This window comes from Ammospiza caudacuta, chromosome Z (assembly GCF_027887145.1).
Source record: "Ammospiza caudacuta isolate bAmmCau1 chromosome Z, bAmmCau1.pri, whole genome shotgun sequence".
Classification (NCBI taxonomy): Eukaryota; Metazoa; Chordata; class Aves; order Passeriformes; family Passerellidae; genus Ammospiza; species Ammospiza caudacuta.
Window position 1 is genome coordinate 22,110,335 of NC_080632.1, and position 14,613 is coordinate 22,124,947.

Sequence of the window (14,613 nt, forward strand, 5' to 3'; positions counted from 1 at the left end):
TGCACTTTCCTCCATCTAGGTTGTAGCTTTTCCTAGAAAGACTTCTGTTTTAGAATCAAATATTCATAATTTTTCTAATTATGCTTCCTGAACATGAACCACCTTCTATTTACTGGTAAACTTTTGTGTATCGCCTGATGCTTTGGTTTTCTGGATAAAAGAAAAATGTCAGGCAAGAGTTCTTGTATTGAAATATGCTCACACACAAAGAGCCAATTGCATAGCTGTATTTGGCACACAAATTTGTGTTTGGCACTTTCAACTGATTCAGCTTCTGTTCCTCAGAAATGCACATTTCTTGGTGCAGCATTGACTGGGTCCACAGTGCGAAAGACAAAAAGATACATACCAGTTTTCTGACTTCTGAAAAAACCAAAATGTTTCACTTTCTGAACCAAAGTATTGAAGAGAGCAGTGTATTCTTTCTATTACAGTTTTTTTTTTCTCAATGCAGCATTTTTTCTTGATGTGGTTGTTCATAAATAGAAGTGAAGAGGATGTGTCTTGCTTGTAGCATCAATTTTGGTGTATATTTCTTCAAAATTACTGTATTTTTAATGCATAAATGAAATAAATTTTTTTCAAGGAATAAGGGCACTGTCATTTTGCAGACTTTTCACTGTGCTTTGAAGGGGTTTGGAGAAGTTACTTGATTATAATATTCTTGTTGATATATTACTTGATTTATGACTTTTGTTGTTTTAACAGAGAACTGCTCTGGATCTTTCCTTCATTTGTAGCTTTAAAAGTTCTCTGAGTCTTTTCATAACTTTGCAATTTGCTATATTATTGGTGTTCTTATTTTGTTGTTGCAGTGATCAGTATAATCACACAACATCTGAAGTTGGAAGGGACCTCTTGATATTACATAATAAAAAAAAATCCTCTTCAAGCAGATTCAGCTAGAATAGATTGCCCATAACTATGACCAGTCAGATCTTGAATATCTCCACAGATGGATACTTCACAGGCTCTCCAGGCAACCTATTTCTTTGTTTGACCATTATCACAGTCAAAATGTGTTTTCTTGTGTTCAGATGGAATTGCATATTTTTTGACTTGTGCCTGTTATATCTTGGCCTGTCACTGGGCACTGTCAATAAAAGTCTTTCTCCATCTTCTCTGTCTTCCATCAGGTGTTTATATGCATTGATAATGTCCCCACTAAAACTTGCTTTCTCCCAGCTAGCCTGTCTCAACTCTTTCAGTCTCTCCTCATATGAAAAGTGGTTCAGTCCCATTACTGAGCTTCATGGCCTTTGCTGAAACTTCCTGCAGTATTCTGTGGTTTTTTTGTGCTGGGCAAATGAGAACTGGACCCAGCAGTCCAGATGTGGCCTCTTCAGTGCTGAGTAGAAGGGAAAAATCCCATCTCTTGATCTGCATTCAGCACTCCTGATGCACCTCAAGTTGGCTTGTCCCTCATTCCTGTAAGGGTGGATTGCTGGCTTGTGTTAACTTACTGCCTTTCAGGACCCCAAAGTCCTTCTCTGGTGAGCAGCTTTCTAGCCTGTTAGTGTGCCATTTTCCAGCCTTCCTAGGTCTGTTTGAATGGTAGCACAGGCACCTGGTCTATCATTCACTCACCCAGTTTTGTATGAGTAGATGCGGGGACTGTGGCTTTGCCTAACCAAGGCTCTGTAAACTCAAAAGAATGAAGACACTTCCCATGACCTACCTGGTAATCTGTCCTGGGGCTGCACCTCGCATGAGGGGAAGAAGGTACCCACAGTGTATCACTTGGATCTCCTGAGCTACCTCTTGTGCCTGTTCCTCCTTACTGCTTCTTCTGATTTTGCCCAAAACGGTTTGGTTCTGACGGCTGTTCAGGCAGCCGAGAGCTGCTGTTACGACTGCTTTGATGTGAGATAAGCACTAATGCTTTTCTTTTAGTTCTTACTCTAGTTCTAGTTAATTTTTTAGTTCTTACTCTAGTTCTAGTTTTCTTTTAGTTCTTTTAGTTCTTACTCTAGTTCTAGTTCATTTTTTGCTGATATTCTGTAGGTGTAAAGGCAGACAACTTGTTTTTTATCAGCATATACAGTAGTACTGTGGAATTTATTTTTTTTCTGTTCTTTGTGTCTTCAAATTTCACTTCGGAACCATCTCTTCCTGAAGAGCTAACTATACACAAATTTCAGTGTTCTTGGGAATCTATGTACAGTTGCTTGTGAGTGTGCTTTTTAGCAGCTGACAGGGGTTGTGTGCTTCCTGCAATCTGGCTCTGCACAAGCTGGGAAATGTTGGTGGAGGCTTGAAGCTGTGGTGGTTAACTGGAGCAAACTTTTGCTTCCAGCCAGTTACCAGTGTAGAGGTAGAATTTAGAAGTCTTGTACAAGCTTGTCATCTCTATAATTACGTGGCTATTAAGAAATGGGTGGAAGTTGAATGCTCTAAAATTATAGACTGTAATGATAAGACACGGTTAGTAGTGATTCTGATGCAATTTTCCTCCTTGCCAACAGAGTTTCAACAGCAGGAAGGCATGAAGTCCCATCAGAAAAACATGCAGCTCTATGACACACCCTATGAACCAGAAGGCAGTGGTGTGGAATCTGATTCTGAAAGTGTGGTGAGTCGCCGTTTACGAGAAAGCAAATTGCCACAGGATGATGACAGGCCTGCAGATGAGTATGATCAGCCGTGGGAGTGGAACAAAGTCAGCATCCCAGCTTTGGCAGGTAGGATTCCTAGATCCCAGCCTCAAAATTCCCTCTCACAATTGTACTATATACACTTGCCTTTGGGGTAAATCAAATAGTTATGCTCTTTTGTGTATGTGTGCGTGAAGAAATGTCTGTAAAGTGAATGTGGGTCATCTAAATCTTTACCTACTGCAGAAATACGAAACTGCACTTTTTGTTTGGTATTTCAGCCAACCTGTTGTCAATCATCTTAGCAACTTATTTTGTAAAAGTTCTGATTCCCCTGCTCCTTCTCCCTTCTTTCATTTTAATGGATGGGATGTAGATAGAGTTAATTGTTGAGTATCTCTGTGGTGAGGAAGTTGCTTTGCAGGGTCCTGAAACTGTGGAGCTCTTCTCAAAGGGACAGTGTGATGAAGTGTTGGGGGTGAGGCAGGAAGAAAAGAGGAGTGACTCCAGGACTGAACATGGAAGAAGCCTGAGAGCAATGATTACTGGGTAGTCAGTGTGCATTTATCCTAGGTAAATCCTGCTTGACAAACCTGTTTGCTTTCTGTGTTAAAACTACTAGATCTCTTAATGGAAAGAGAGAAGTATGTCTCATCTGTGTAGCTTTTAGGATGTTGTGCTGTGGCATCAGCTGTGTTTGGAATGTTGTAGCCCAGATGGATGGACTAGTAGATCTGCAAAACCCTTTCAGAGTCATTGACCTCAAAGGGTAGTGTTAGTGATTCATACTCTTCCTGGAATCTGGTTACAAGTGTGATTCCTCCAAGGATATGTTCTGAAACCCTTCCTGTTTAGCACAGTTATTAGTAACCAAGAGCAGAAGGAGAGGAAATGCCCCTTATCAAGCTTGGAATAAAAGCCAAGGGAGGGGAGGGTACGTACAAAGCTGCCATTCTGAGGGACTTGAACAGGCTGGAGAAATGAACTGACAACAAGCTTACAAAACCTAATGAGAACAGACCTAAAGACTTGCATCTGGAGCAAACTAAGCCCCTGCAATGATATGGACCTAGATGTGGTTGACTTGCTGGGCTACAACTTTGCTAGAAGGGGCTTAAACAGTCTTAGGGGAAGTGGACTAAATGTGGCTAGCAATACTCCTCACCATGATGAAGGCTAGTAGCATGCTAGCCTGTGCGAATAGGAGCAAGCTAGTGGATGAAGCAAAGTGACTGTTCCTCTTCACTTCATATTTCTTGAGCTATTCATAATGCAGTGGTAGAATTCTGATATAAGAGGGATGTTGATAAACGTTTTTGTTAGCATAGAGCCAACAAAATGACAAGAAACTGAGCACATGACAGCACATGTGAAGAGATGCTGAGAGACCTGGGCTTGCTTAGCCTGGAGAAGAGAAAACTTTGGGTGGGACATAGTGGGAACTTTCTAATGCCTGTGAGGAGATCCTCTATAAGATGGAGCCATTTTCTTTACAAATGAGCAGGTGTGTGATGGGAAGATGAGATGTAAGATGAATCAGTAGAGGTTCTGACTCAAGTTGGTTTTTTCTCTGCAAGAACAGTCAAGTATTGGAAACAATTATTCAAGGAGCTCTTGCAGTCTCCATATTCAGTTTTTTTTTCATCCTGTGGGAAGAAATGACTGGATAAACAACCTGATCTGATCACATAACTTCCCACACAAGGTCAGTGATTGTGTGCTAACCAGAAGTAATTTTTCTTTCAAAAACCAGCAACTTCACTGCTTAATGATGATGAGATGCAAGTTGTGGACCAGTATGCATCTGTCTCCAGTGAGATCACATTTCCCAAATTTTTCAAATTGTAATAGAGCAACTACAGAGACTGGATTTTAAAAGTTAAGTCTAAAGAGTCATATAAGGGCATATGTAAATTATTGTCCTTCATGCATTGGTCATATTATATGAAATCTACGAGTTTTAATTAATTTGGATCTTGTCTTAACCTCTGTATTCATCTTTGTGTCCACTTTTTTGGTCTTTATGAGGTAAATCTGAAATAGGGTTTTTCTGAGTTGTTTTAAAATAAAGAATCTTAGTGGGTTTTTTTTCTTTATATCTACTTTTCAGTTTTTATATGTAACTGTAAATTAACAAGGTCAGTCCAATACAAGATTTTATGATTGGCTTATGTGTAAATATTCTTTCAAGTACTATGCAGTTACGAAAGCACATGGAGCAAAATATTGCTTTACTGAATTAATAGACTAAAGACAGGTTTAATTAAATGGTATTATGATATGATTGGTTTACTTACAGGCTCAGCATAGAGAATTGTTATTTAAAATAAGAAGAGTAAACGCTTTTTGAGATTAATTAGATTTCTCTCATTACGGCTGCCATTCATTATAGATTAATTTGTTTTAGGTACAAGGTTATTTTAGGTACAAGAATTTCTTTTGTCACAAAGAAATGTCTAAGGATTGGCCACAAGCCTGATTGCAAGTTGCTGTTTCATCTAGTGTCTCTAGAAATCATCTTTGTCCTAGGAGTAGTAAATGTTTAAAATAAGGAATTAAGAGGTCCAGCTCTGAGGTTTGAAATGGTGGAAAGTTTGCAATGGAGAAGTGTTGATCCCCTGCTGAGATGTATGAAGTGCTCTTCTGACTTAGTTGGTGGTTCCATAGTATAGATCTGGAAAGGGGTTTTTCAATTCTTAGCTGAGGTGGATTTTTCTGAAAAGTGCAGTGTTGGTCTAACTATTAAAAATTCTAGCAATGGGTAAGTCCCATTTACAGGCCCACAATTACCATCTTCCAATTCTGTGGAACTGTGGAGATCCTGGAGGGATCCTCTGCTGAAACTTTCCTATTTTGTGAAATTCATCTGGAGGAAACAACATACATTTGTGATGAGAGTTGCAGACACAGAGTCTTATGAAGCAAATGTTTTTGATTTGTCAGGTGATAGACTGTAGAAACAAAACAAAATCACCAGCAACACTAGAATTACCATGAACCTAATTACTCATGCAGGTCTTTGAAGGAAAAAAAAATTGTTCTTCTGCCATGATTTCAAGATTTGTTGCTGAAGCATAGCTAAAACCTTTTTGTTTCCAGCCTGGACTTTGGGATTTGTCAGAATGAAAGGGTGCACAAGCTATGAAGTGTGCTGAGGCTGAGGGCAGTGTGTCTGTGCTCTGACTCCTAAGGATGAGGCTGAGGCTGGTGTCATGCTGGCATTGTGGATGGAGCAAGATGTACATAGCCTATGGATTTTGCTGTGTTAAAAGATACGGCTCTGTGTAGCAGAGCTGGAATGCTGCATTTTGACTGTCTGCAGCTGGAGTTCTTTTACGAACAATTTTGGGGTTGTTTTATTGGAGGCTGTTCAGCTGAAGCTAAAATGTGTTTTTGATGGCTTTTATGGGAAGCGAGCAGGTCTTGTTAGAACTCCCGCTGAGCTGGGCAGACTGGTTTGCCCAGAAGAGTTGAGGCTGGCAAAGCAACAGGAACAAAGTAGCTTCCAGGTACACAAGTCTGGCTAGAAAAAGAGATAACACCAGGGAGAGCCCACTGGATAGACAGAAGATAGCATGGGTACCAGAGCACCTATTGAAGAATGTCACACTGAGACTGGCTTCCACTGAGTTTGTGAGAAATCTGTGCTCTTCAAACTGTCGTGTGGGCACAGAAAACATTGGGTAAAGGAAATGCTTGTGAAGTCTGTAAAGCCAGTCTTAGTATTGCGTTACAAAATGTGTGACCCTCACTTACAAAGAGGGTCTCAATGGTCAAGAGGGCCATTTGGTAGCAGTTTCCAGCACTGATCATGGGCTTATGGAAGAAGGACTTATAAATGCCAAACTTTTTCTGGCTTCTTCTGCTGTTGAATGGAAGATGCTGCCTCGGACCCTGAGTGACCTAAAGCAAGGGAATTCTGGCATGCCACTGTCACAGGGGTAGGGCGGGAATTACAGGGCAGTGGAAGAGAGGCCACATGAGGAGTGTGGAAGTAAAGTATTGCAGTCTATTCCATAACTGCAGTGGCTGGATACACTTTAGCTCTGTTTAAGAGAGGATTCATAGCAGCCAAAACTCAGATTACAGCATTGGGTAGGGAGGTATACCTGACTGAGTATCACACTTGTCACTTTAACCTGCTTGGATAGCCCTTCAAGACTGCTTCTTCCTGGGGGGGGTGGGAAAAAAAAGCCAGAAGTCCAGACACATGTCTAAACTTTTCAAACAGAGATAAAAGCCCCAACATTCAAAAGCATCTGAAATTTGACTTTGTCCTGTTTTGGAGAATAGTTCCTATGTCTTATCATCATGTTAGTGACTTTCCACACAAGCATGTAAAGATAAAAAAAGTGGAAACATTTTTAAACTAAAAGAGGAGACATTTAGATTAGATGTTAGGAAGAAACTGTTTAGTCAAAGATGATGAAGCAATGGAGCAGGTTGCTGTGTGTGAATTGTGGATGGTCCTTCCCTGGAACTGTTCAAAGCCAGGTTGGATGGGGCTTTGAATAATGTGGTTTAGTGGACAAAATCACTGCCTGTGGTGGCATCTCTTTGCTCTTAGGGTTTTGTGACTAGATAATCATTAATATCACTTTCAGCTCAAGCCATTCTGTGATTCTGTGTTAAAATCACAAGTTGTTAACAGTCAGAACTGAGTTTGTTATGTGAACGGAGCTTTTTGGCATCTGAAAGGTGTTCCTTGTTTGGAAGGTGACAATAAGCTCACTGTGTTTCAGAGAGTACCCAAGTTACATCCGGGTGTTTTTCTTAAAGTAATAATACTGCTTGTATATGTCACGGGCAGGTATCCACATGCAGTGTTTCTCCTTGTTATGCTAATCAGCTTTCATTATCCAGTAATGAGGTTAAATCTGAGTTTATGTTAAGAAAGAATCAGCATATTTCCACTATGTATACTTAGGAATGTGAGCGAATACGTTTGCCTAAATTTTACAATAAAAAAATTGTGCCTACTTTCTCTGAGTAGAGGGGCGATTTGGAAGTGTCCTAAGCTTCATGACAAAAGCATAAACAAATTTTTAAAAATCAGCTCCAAAACATTTTCCTCATCCAACATGTCTCTGTGCATTATCATTTTGAACTTGAACATTGCAGGTGTCTGCTTTAAAACACCTAATACTGTCAGCCACATGCCTACTTGGCTGTTTGTTATAGTAAGTTCACTTTTAAGTGCATGAGGCCTATAAGTGTTGAGGGAGTTCCTTCAGTTTTCCTTGTAACATTTTTCTCCAGTATTGTAGTTGAAACTCACACAGGGGCTGATGGAGCTGTTTGTGCTTGTGAGCACTGTGCTTTTTACCTCCTGACACAGTCAAGGTTCTCTGCCTGGTCCTCACTAGATGGCCTTAATACACAATCATTTGCAGCTGGGAATGTTAATTTTTGATGAAGCAGCAAATTGTAGAAGGCAATAAGAGTCAGGAATATGGTGTGGGTAGATTCTTTCACTGTTTCTGTCAACATTCTGTCCTTTAGTATTTTTTTTTTAAATTGTAGCTATGTGGAATCTGTAAGTGTAGAATGAGAATGCTGACATCATTAGTATGTGCTTAGCTACAGGTGTTGCACTGCTGTAATAAATTACAGCTTTGCAAAATAAGTTGTATTTCTTTTCTTGGAATAATGTAGCTAGTGAGAGAAATGATGAAAGAATATCTTCCTTTTGTCATCTGTTTCCTAGACTTTAAAAGCAAAAGCTTTGTGCCAGCAGCATGTGAGTGGATGCACTGTTAATTCTTTGCTGCTTGACAGTATTTCTGATATGGATATTAGCTGCCTGATTTGCCCCCAGATCACTGTCTGGATGATACCACATAACCTGAGGCAAACTGATGTTCTCACTTATTTCCTTTGGAATTATGGCAGGTGACTTAAGGCTCATTACTGTTACTTGTTTAATAGCATCAGCTCTGGAGGATCAAAGTATCACATGTCAAGATAAGCAGTAGTTATTATAAAAAGGTTTAGAAGAGCGTGAATTTTATTACTGGGAAAACAAGAGAATTTTAGGACTGTACTCTGCATAGTAAGAAACACTTTACCTGATACTTATAACTTTGTAGATAAAGCATCTATGGGTATATGTTTATTCTCTGTGGGGTGTGACAACCTCTGTAAGTGCTACAACTCTTTTGGTCCTTGCTAACCTTGCCTGGAGAGGTAATTATTGTGTATCTTGCAGCCCAGTTTAATGGAAGTGGGAAACGGCAAGCATCTCCTTCTCCCTCAAATGACCAGCACAGGCAATTAAGAGCACCTGGAGGAGGCTTTAAACCTATCAAACATGGCAGTCCAGAATTTTGTGGGATCCTGGGAGAGAGAATAGATCCAACTATTCAACTGGAAAAGCAGATGTAAGTAAGCACAGTAATTGCTCTCTAGCTCTTTGCCTCCCCACTTAAAGGAGCAGTAAGTACCCAAATCCTACTGTCCAGCTTCCCTCCTCAGTATCCCCAAAGCTCCAAAGATTTACTCTTACTAGTCCTGCAAATTGTAAGTAATTTTTGTGGGGGAGCAAAATAGTGTTAAACAGGAAACTCATCTCAGAAACAGTGACTTTTATCTGTCAAGTATTCAGTTATTCCATTTTCAACCTTGTTGTTTATACTGCATTAGGGGAAAAAAAAGTTGTATCTCACATGTAACCAAATTCTGTTTAAAGCTACATGAAACAAATATATTTGTGCCTGCAGAGGAGCATGTTTCTAATACATCTTCCATCTGGCAGTGATTCTCCTCCAGGAGAGAATGATAAAACCACTTAAACAGCTTTTAGATAAGAGATTGTTATTTCTACCCTTGTGCTATCAAACTTGAGAGTGGTATTTAGATGCACTTCTATCTAATTCAGGTTCTAGGTGAATTCCCTGTAGTAAATTGTCTGGTATCCACAAGAGTGGCCTCTGTCCTGCCTTATTGTTGCCCTTCCTTGAACAATTTGGACAGATTGGCTTATGTGGTGAAATGACCCACTGTCCTGTATCATATCAAAGGTGCAGCCTCAGAGAAGGGGCCCAGAATTCCTGCTACACAGAGAAAAATCCTGAAAAGTGAAAAAGTAGAGCAATTTACAAAAATTAGAGTGATATTCCTGGTCACTGAGAAGCCAGTGGATTCATGCAATTAAGTGAAGAAGCTGTGTCTTGAATCCCTGAAGGCAGTCCACTCCAGAAACTCTCGTTCTGGGTTAGAGGCAGAATTTATTTGCACTGGAGAGGGAGGGCATAACTTAGCATGGATTTGAGTATGTGCTTTGTGAGAATGCTTTGCTCCTTAATGCTAGTGGTATTGAAAAGATTAAGAATCCTTTTGCTTAGAACCCTCAGTAGGAGGGTTTGAGAGGAGGTAGTTCCAGAAATTGCTTTCCCTTTGACATTCTATTTTTCAGGCAGTATTTGGAAGCATAAGTTTGAAACAGATAATATCATCCACATGTTGTCATGTTCCATCTAATCAACCTCAGCCTTTGAACCATCTGCCCATTCACTGATTGTATGCTTATCTCCAGTAGAGGAAGTACCAACCATTATTGTGAAATCAGTCACTGATACTGTTAGGTAAATAAGTAAAAGGTTGTAAATTTAACTGTAGGTTTGGTCCTCCAAGTTGGGTAGTTCCAGCTTGCCAAAGTCGCTCGCCCAGTCCCAAATATATTAAAAATAATTGCAGGAAGGAGAGTGTCTGTTACGTACTGTTTGACTCACAAATATGCTGTGGTGTCATTCTGTCTTTTAGTATAACTGCAGTTAAATGTTACAATTGAAAACTGCAGATCTAGTTTTTCCTTCCTAACTATTCAAATGTCAGTGACATGAGGGATTTTTTTGTTTCTTCAGCATGATGGATCAAACCTCGAATGCAGTTAAGAATGATGCATCATAAAATGAAAGAGTCTGCATTCATTTTACCATAGAATATTCATAATAATTCATATTACTCATTTTAGTAGTGTGAGACCTCTCCACAGCACATGCCAACCCCTTCCTTCTTTTTCTTCAAAAGTGGAGTCTGTTTTTGCAGAAAGGAATACAAGAGCTAAAGTAAAGGATGCACACAAATTGACAAGTGGATGGGTAGGTTAGGATATTCCCCAAACACGCAGAAATACCAAGGTGAGTTAGTATATTAAGAAAATATTTTTAGTTACTTGTGACTGAGGAATCTGTAACTCTGAACTTACTAGCTCACGCACCCAGGGGAAGCAAAGTAATTTGTTCTATTTCCTTAATAACAGTGTAAAGAAAAAGTGTGTTCTGCTGTTTCCATTGTCTTATTGAAAGTGAATCCCTCCCAGTCTTATAATCAAGATCTTGTGGTTTCCTGTTTTGCTCTAACGCAGAAATAGAGTAGTACTGTGCATTATATAAGCTGTAATATCTTAGTATACTTACTGTATAATTGATGCTGCTCTCCTGTCTTCAGTGGAGTTGTGGCCCCTTAGTGGCCAAAACGTGACCATTGACAAAGTAAGGGACGTCAGGAAGAGCATTCTGTAAACCACAGTCAGGGTACTTACAAACCTGGGAGGAGATCCTGTTAAGGGTCAAAGTGTGTGGTTATGTTAGAATTTTGCTTTCAGGTTTGCATTGTGTGCATGTGTTTTCCAGGATATCTTAGAAGACATTCAGGTTATTCCATACTTTTGCACTGATGTCTTTCACAAGCTGTCATTGCACTTTTTTAAAACCACATCACTGATGTTTGAATTTTTGACCTTTCTTCATAAATGCTTGTATGCTGACATTTAAAAAAAATGAGCACACCCAGGACAAACAGACCCAATGCAGTTGAACAGCAAATCTCTCAGGAACTTAAAGCTGATTATCGCACTTTGCTTATCACACTAGGTAGCTGGAACAGGAGCAATCAGAGTGTCCCAATTACATGGGCATATGACTCACAAACAATTACACTTCTGGATACTGCTGCTTACTGTCAGGTGTAGCCAAAACAGCTTCCAGGCGTCACATCTGAATCAGAGTCTCATCCACTGTTTACTTTCAACTCTTAAAAGCAGGTTTTTCTTCCTCAAACCAGCCCTGTGTTCTTTTTCTATTTCTCTCTGAATATCAGAGTTCAGTATCTCCCTTCTTTTGGTAAGGTAATATTTCACTTTTGTTTTATTGGCCCTTTGGGGAGAAAAGAAAATAAAGATAATTGTAGCTAACAGGAAAAGTTTTTAAATTCTCCCAAATACATGTCTTGATTCACACTTGTATTAATATTATTCTGTCACACTCAAAACACAGTCTAGTCTTCAAATTCCTTGTTAAGAAATATCTTTCACCAGTAAATATCTAATGAGAGATGAGGAGGAGCCTGCCTGAAATAATTTGTATCTGTGTCTCCATCTTATTTGTGAAGGGAAGAAGCTGTCAGGACCTCCCTTTCTAGTCTGTCTTGACTATACAAATATAACCTCTCTTTAGTTCCCTCTAATGCAGACTTTGGTTTTAATCAAGCACTCAATGAATTTTAATTTGGGCACCAACTTTATTTTTTTTAGCATATTCATCAGATTTGACAATGGAGTCACCAGCAAGAGGCAGTTAAGGGAATGATTTCTGTCAAAAAGGCTTATCTGGTCTTTAGTCACCTATCTTTTAGTTGGAGCATCTTTCTTAGAGTAAGAACAAATGGAATTAAACTCTTCTACACAAAGCAAGCAACAGTTCCTGATAAGAACAGACAGGACTTCTGATGTGTTCATTCTTGCTTAGGCAGACGTGGTAGTGTCACGTAATGTTTCAAAGTGCACCTGGCAGTTGCAGGGAGGGAGACGTCTTCCTCAGAATCACGTTTGACACAGGGCCAGACACGTTACATTGCTCTGGAAACTTAGGGAAGGGTCAAAGTGCTTACTCCTGGAGTCTCAGATTTTGAAAGCTGATACAGAGCAGCATGCACTGAGAAGCTTCTTTGTTTGCAGTGGCTAAGTTCAATGAAGGACCCACCTCTCTCACCCAATTCCCTTTTTAACCTGAGTTGTTCAATCCACTCTAGAGATCCACCAGAGATTTATCTAAAGCTCTCAGAATTGCCTCAGCTTTGTTTAGAATGAGCCTTTTCAATAGATTTTCACACTCTTCTCCTTTTACAAAGATTTATTTTAGCAAATCTTTTCCACTGTTAACTGTCCATATTCTCCATGTGTGATCTTCAGTTTCTTTGCTTTTGTTGTTTATTTTGTGTATTAGTTTTAAAACTGATATATCCCAGGGATGAAATAGAGCAAATTGTATATCATGGATCTGTTTTCAAGACAGATTATAATGTGTTTCTCTAAATGGGAATTTCTTACATAAACATGTACACCAATCTCATTGTGTGGTTTCCTGATCTGAGTTTTCCCCTCAGCTGACAGGAATGAGAAGCCTCCACAATTTGTAATAACTTCATCCGGAGCTTTTTATCCATAATATATTAGATTTTAAAGGTATCCATGTGCTATTGGTAGCAATTCACACCTTAAAAAGTTATGTAGTTAAAGCAGCATGCGTGGGAATATTTATGTATGTTAATTAACCTCTTTGCTTTTTTGTAGATGGTATCATGGAGCAATAAGTCGGACAGATGCAGAAAACCTGTTGCGTTTATGTAAGGAGTGTAGCTACCTTGTAAGAAATAGTCAAACAAGCAAGCATGACTATTCACTTTCACTGAAGTAAGTACTTTTCAGTAAAAAATAGTAAATGTCTTTATAAGGCCTAACTTCTCTGGTGCCATACGAGAAAATTATCCAGTTTGTTGCTGCACTGTTTTAGCTCTGAAGGACCACGTGATGTATAGTAACAGTCACTGAATTAGTATCTTCCTGTCTGGGGATGTTAATAGATTTCTAGTCTTCATTTGGTGTCCACTTAAATAAATAAACTTGGATTATTTCTTTTTTCCTGGTTCTAATTTGAAATGCTCCTGCTGCTTCTGCTTTTGGCTGAATAAGGAACTGTATTGTTAGGGAATTTTATTCCTTTTGTTTTGTTTGCTTTACTGGAGTAAAGCTGTACAGCATTGTTACAGTTCTTGGAAGTCAAAAGCCCAGGATTGAGGATGAAAGATCTACAGAATTAGGAAATCAGCAGTATTCTAGTCTTAGCACTGCTCTGAATCTGCCTTACCTAGCTTAGGGTGAGTAGGATACATTACAGATGTCTTCAACCCATCATAATACAAATTGATGAACTGTTGGGGTTAGAAGGGAGGATCAAAGATCATCTAGCCCAATTCTCCCACCCATAACAGGATAATGAGTTAATTTCATTTTCTAGCTGAGGAAGATTGTCAAGGTTTTCTGTGCAGGAGAAAAAGAAGCCCGTTTACCTTGGTATAGGCTGTACAGGTGCAAAGAGAAATGTTTCCTTTCTTTCCTTCATGCAGGATAGGGTCTGATGTGGAACCCAACCTTCCATGTAGGGCTGGGGTACAGGCCAGCTTACCCTTTTCACCAGCATTACTCCTGCCAGATTGGCTTTTATGCCATTTCTTTGCAGGTGTGTTCTAAAAATACATTTTACTGCTGGGATGATGGTGATACCTGGTTGTAACAAACACTTTTATAAGTAGCACCAAAGTGGATCCATTTTTTTTATAAGTTTAAAATTCCATTCTAGGACTTGAGAAGAAAAATATTTTGTAGGAGTGTATTTTAAATCACTATTCCTCTGCTACTATTTTTGGGATCTCTCTGTAATGCAGAAGTTTGCCTTGAGCTGGAACACATCTGCTTTAGAATTGTGGTTGAGTTCCTGTTATCTCCTTTGTAATTTGATCTCTGTATACTCCGATATAGGTGTCTTCTAGATATTTTCAAACACTGAAGCATTAATGGCACAAGCTTTGGAATAAATTTTCCCTCAGGCCTGAACTGTCCCTTAAATTCAAAGTCTTGGAATATGGCCTATTTTTAAAAGTATTTCACTTAATTCTTGCATCAGCCCAGTGATTCTTGTTATTCTGCCAGAGCACACATCCAGAGGAAAGGTGGCAGTTAAAA

General features: G+C 39.3%; 1 protein-coding gene across 2 annotated transcripts in view; it reads left to right on the forward strand.

Moving 5' to 3' along the window:
- Positions 1 to 14,613, forward strand: part of SHB (SH2 domain containing adaptor protein B) — a 58,399-nt gene that overhangs the window by 32,862 nt on the left and 10,924 nt on the right. For both annotated transcript variants that reach the window (XM_058823806.1, XM_058823807.1), the window contains exons 3-5: positions 2,466 to 2,681; positions 8,803 to 8,974; positions 13,165 to 13,284. In XM_058823806.1, coding sequence (XP_058679789.1) covers positions 2,466 to 2,681; positions 8,803 to 8,974; positions 13,165 to 13,284 — 508 coding nt within the window. The remainder of the gene's footprint in view (positions 1 to 2,465; positions 2,682 to 8,802; positions 8,975 to 13,164; positions 13,285 to 14,613) is intronic.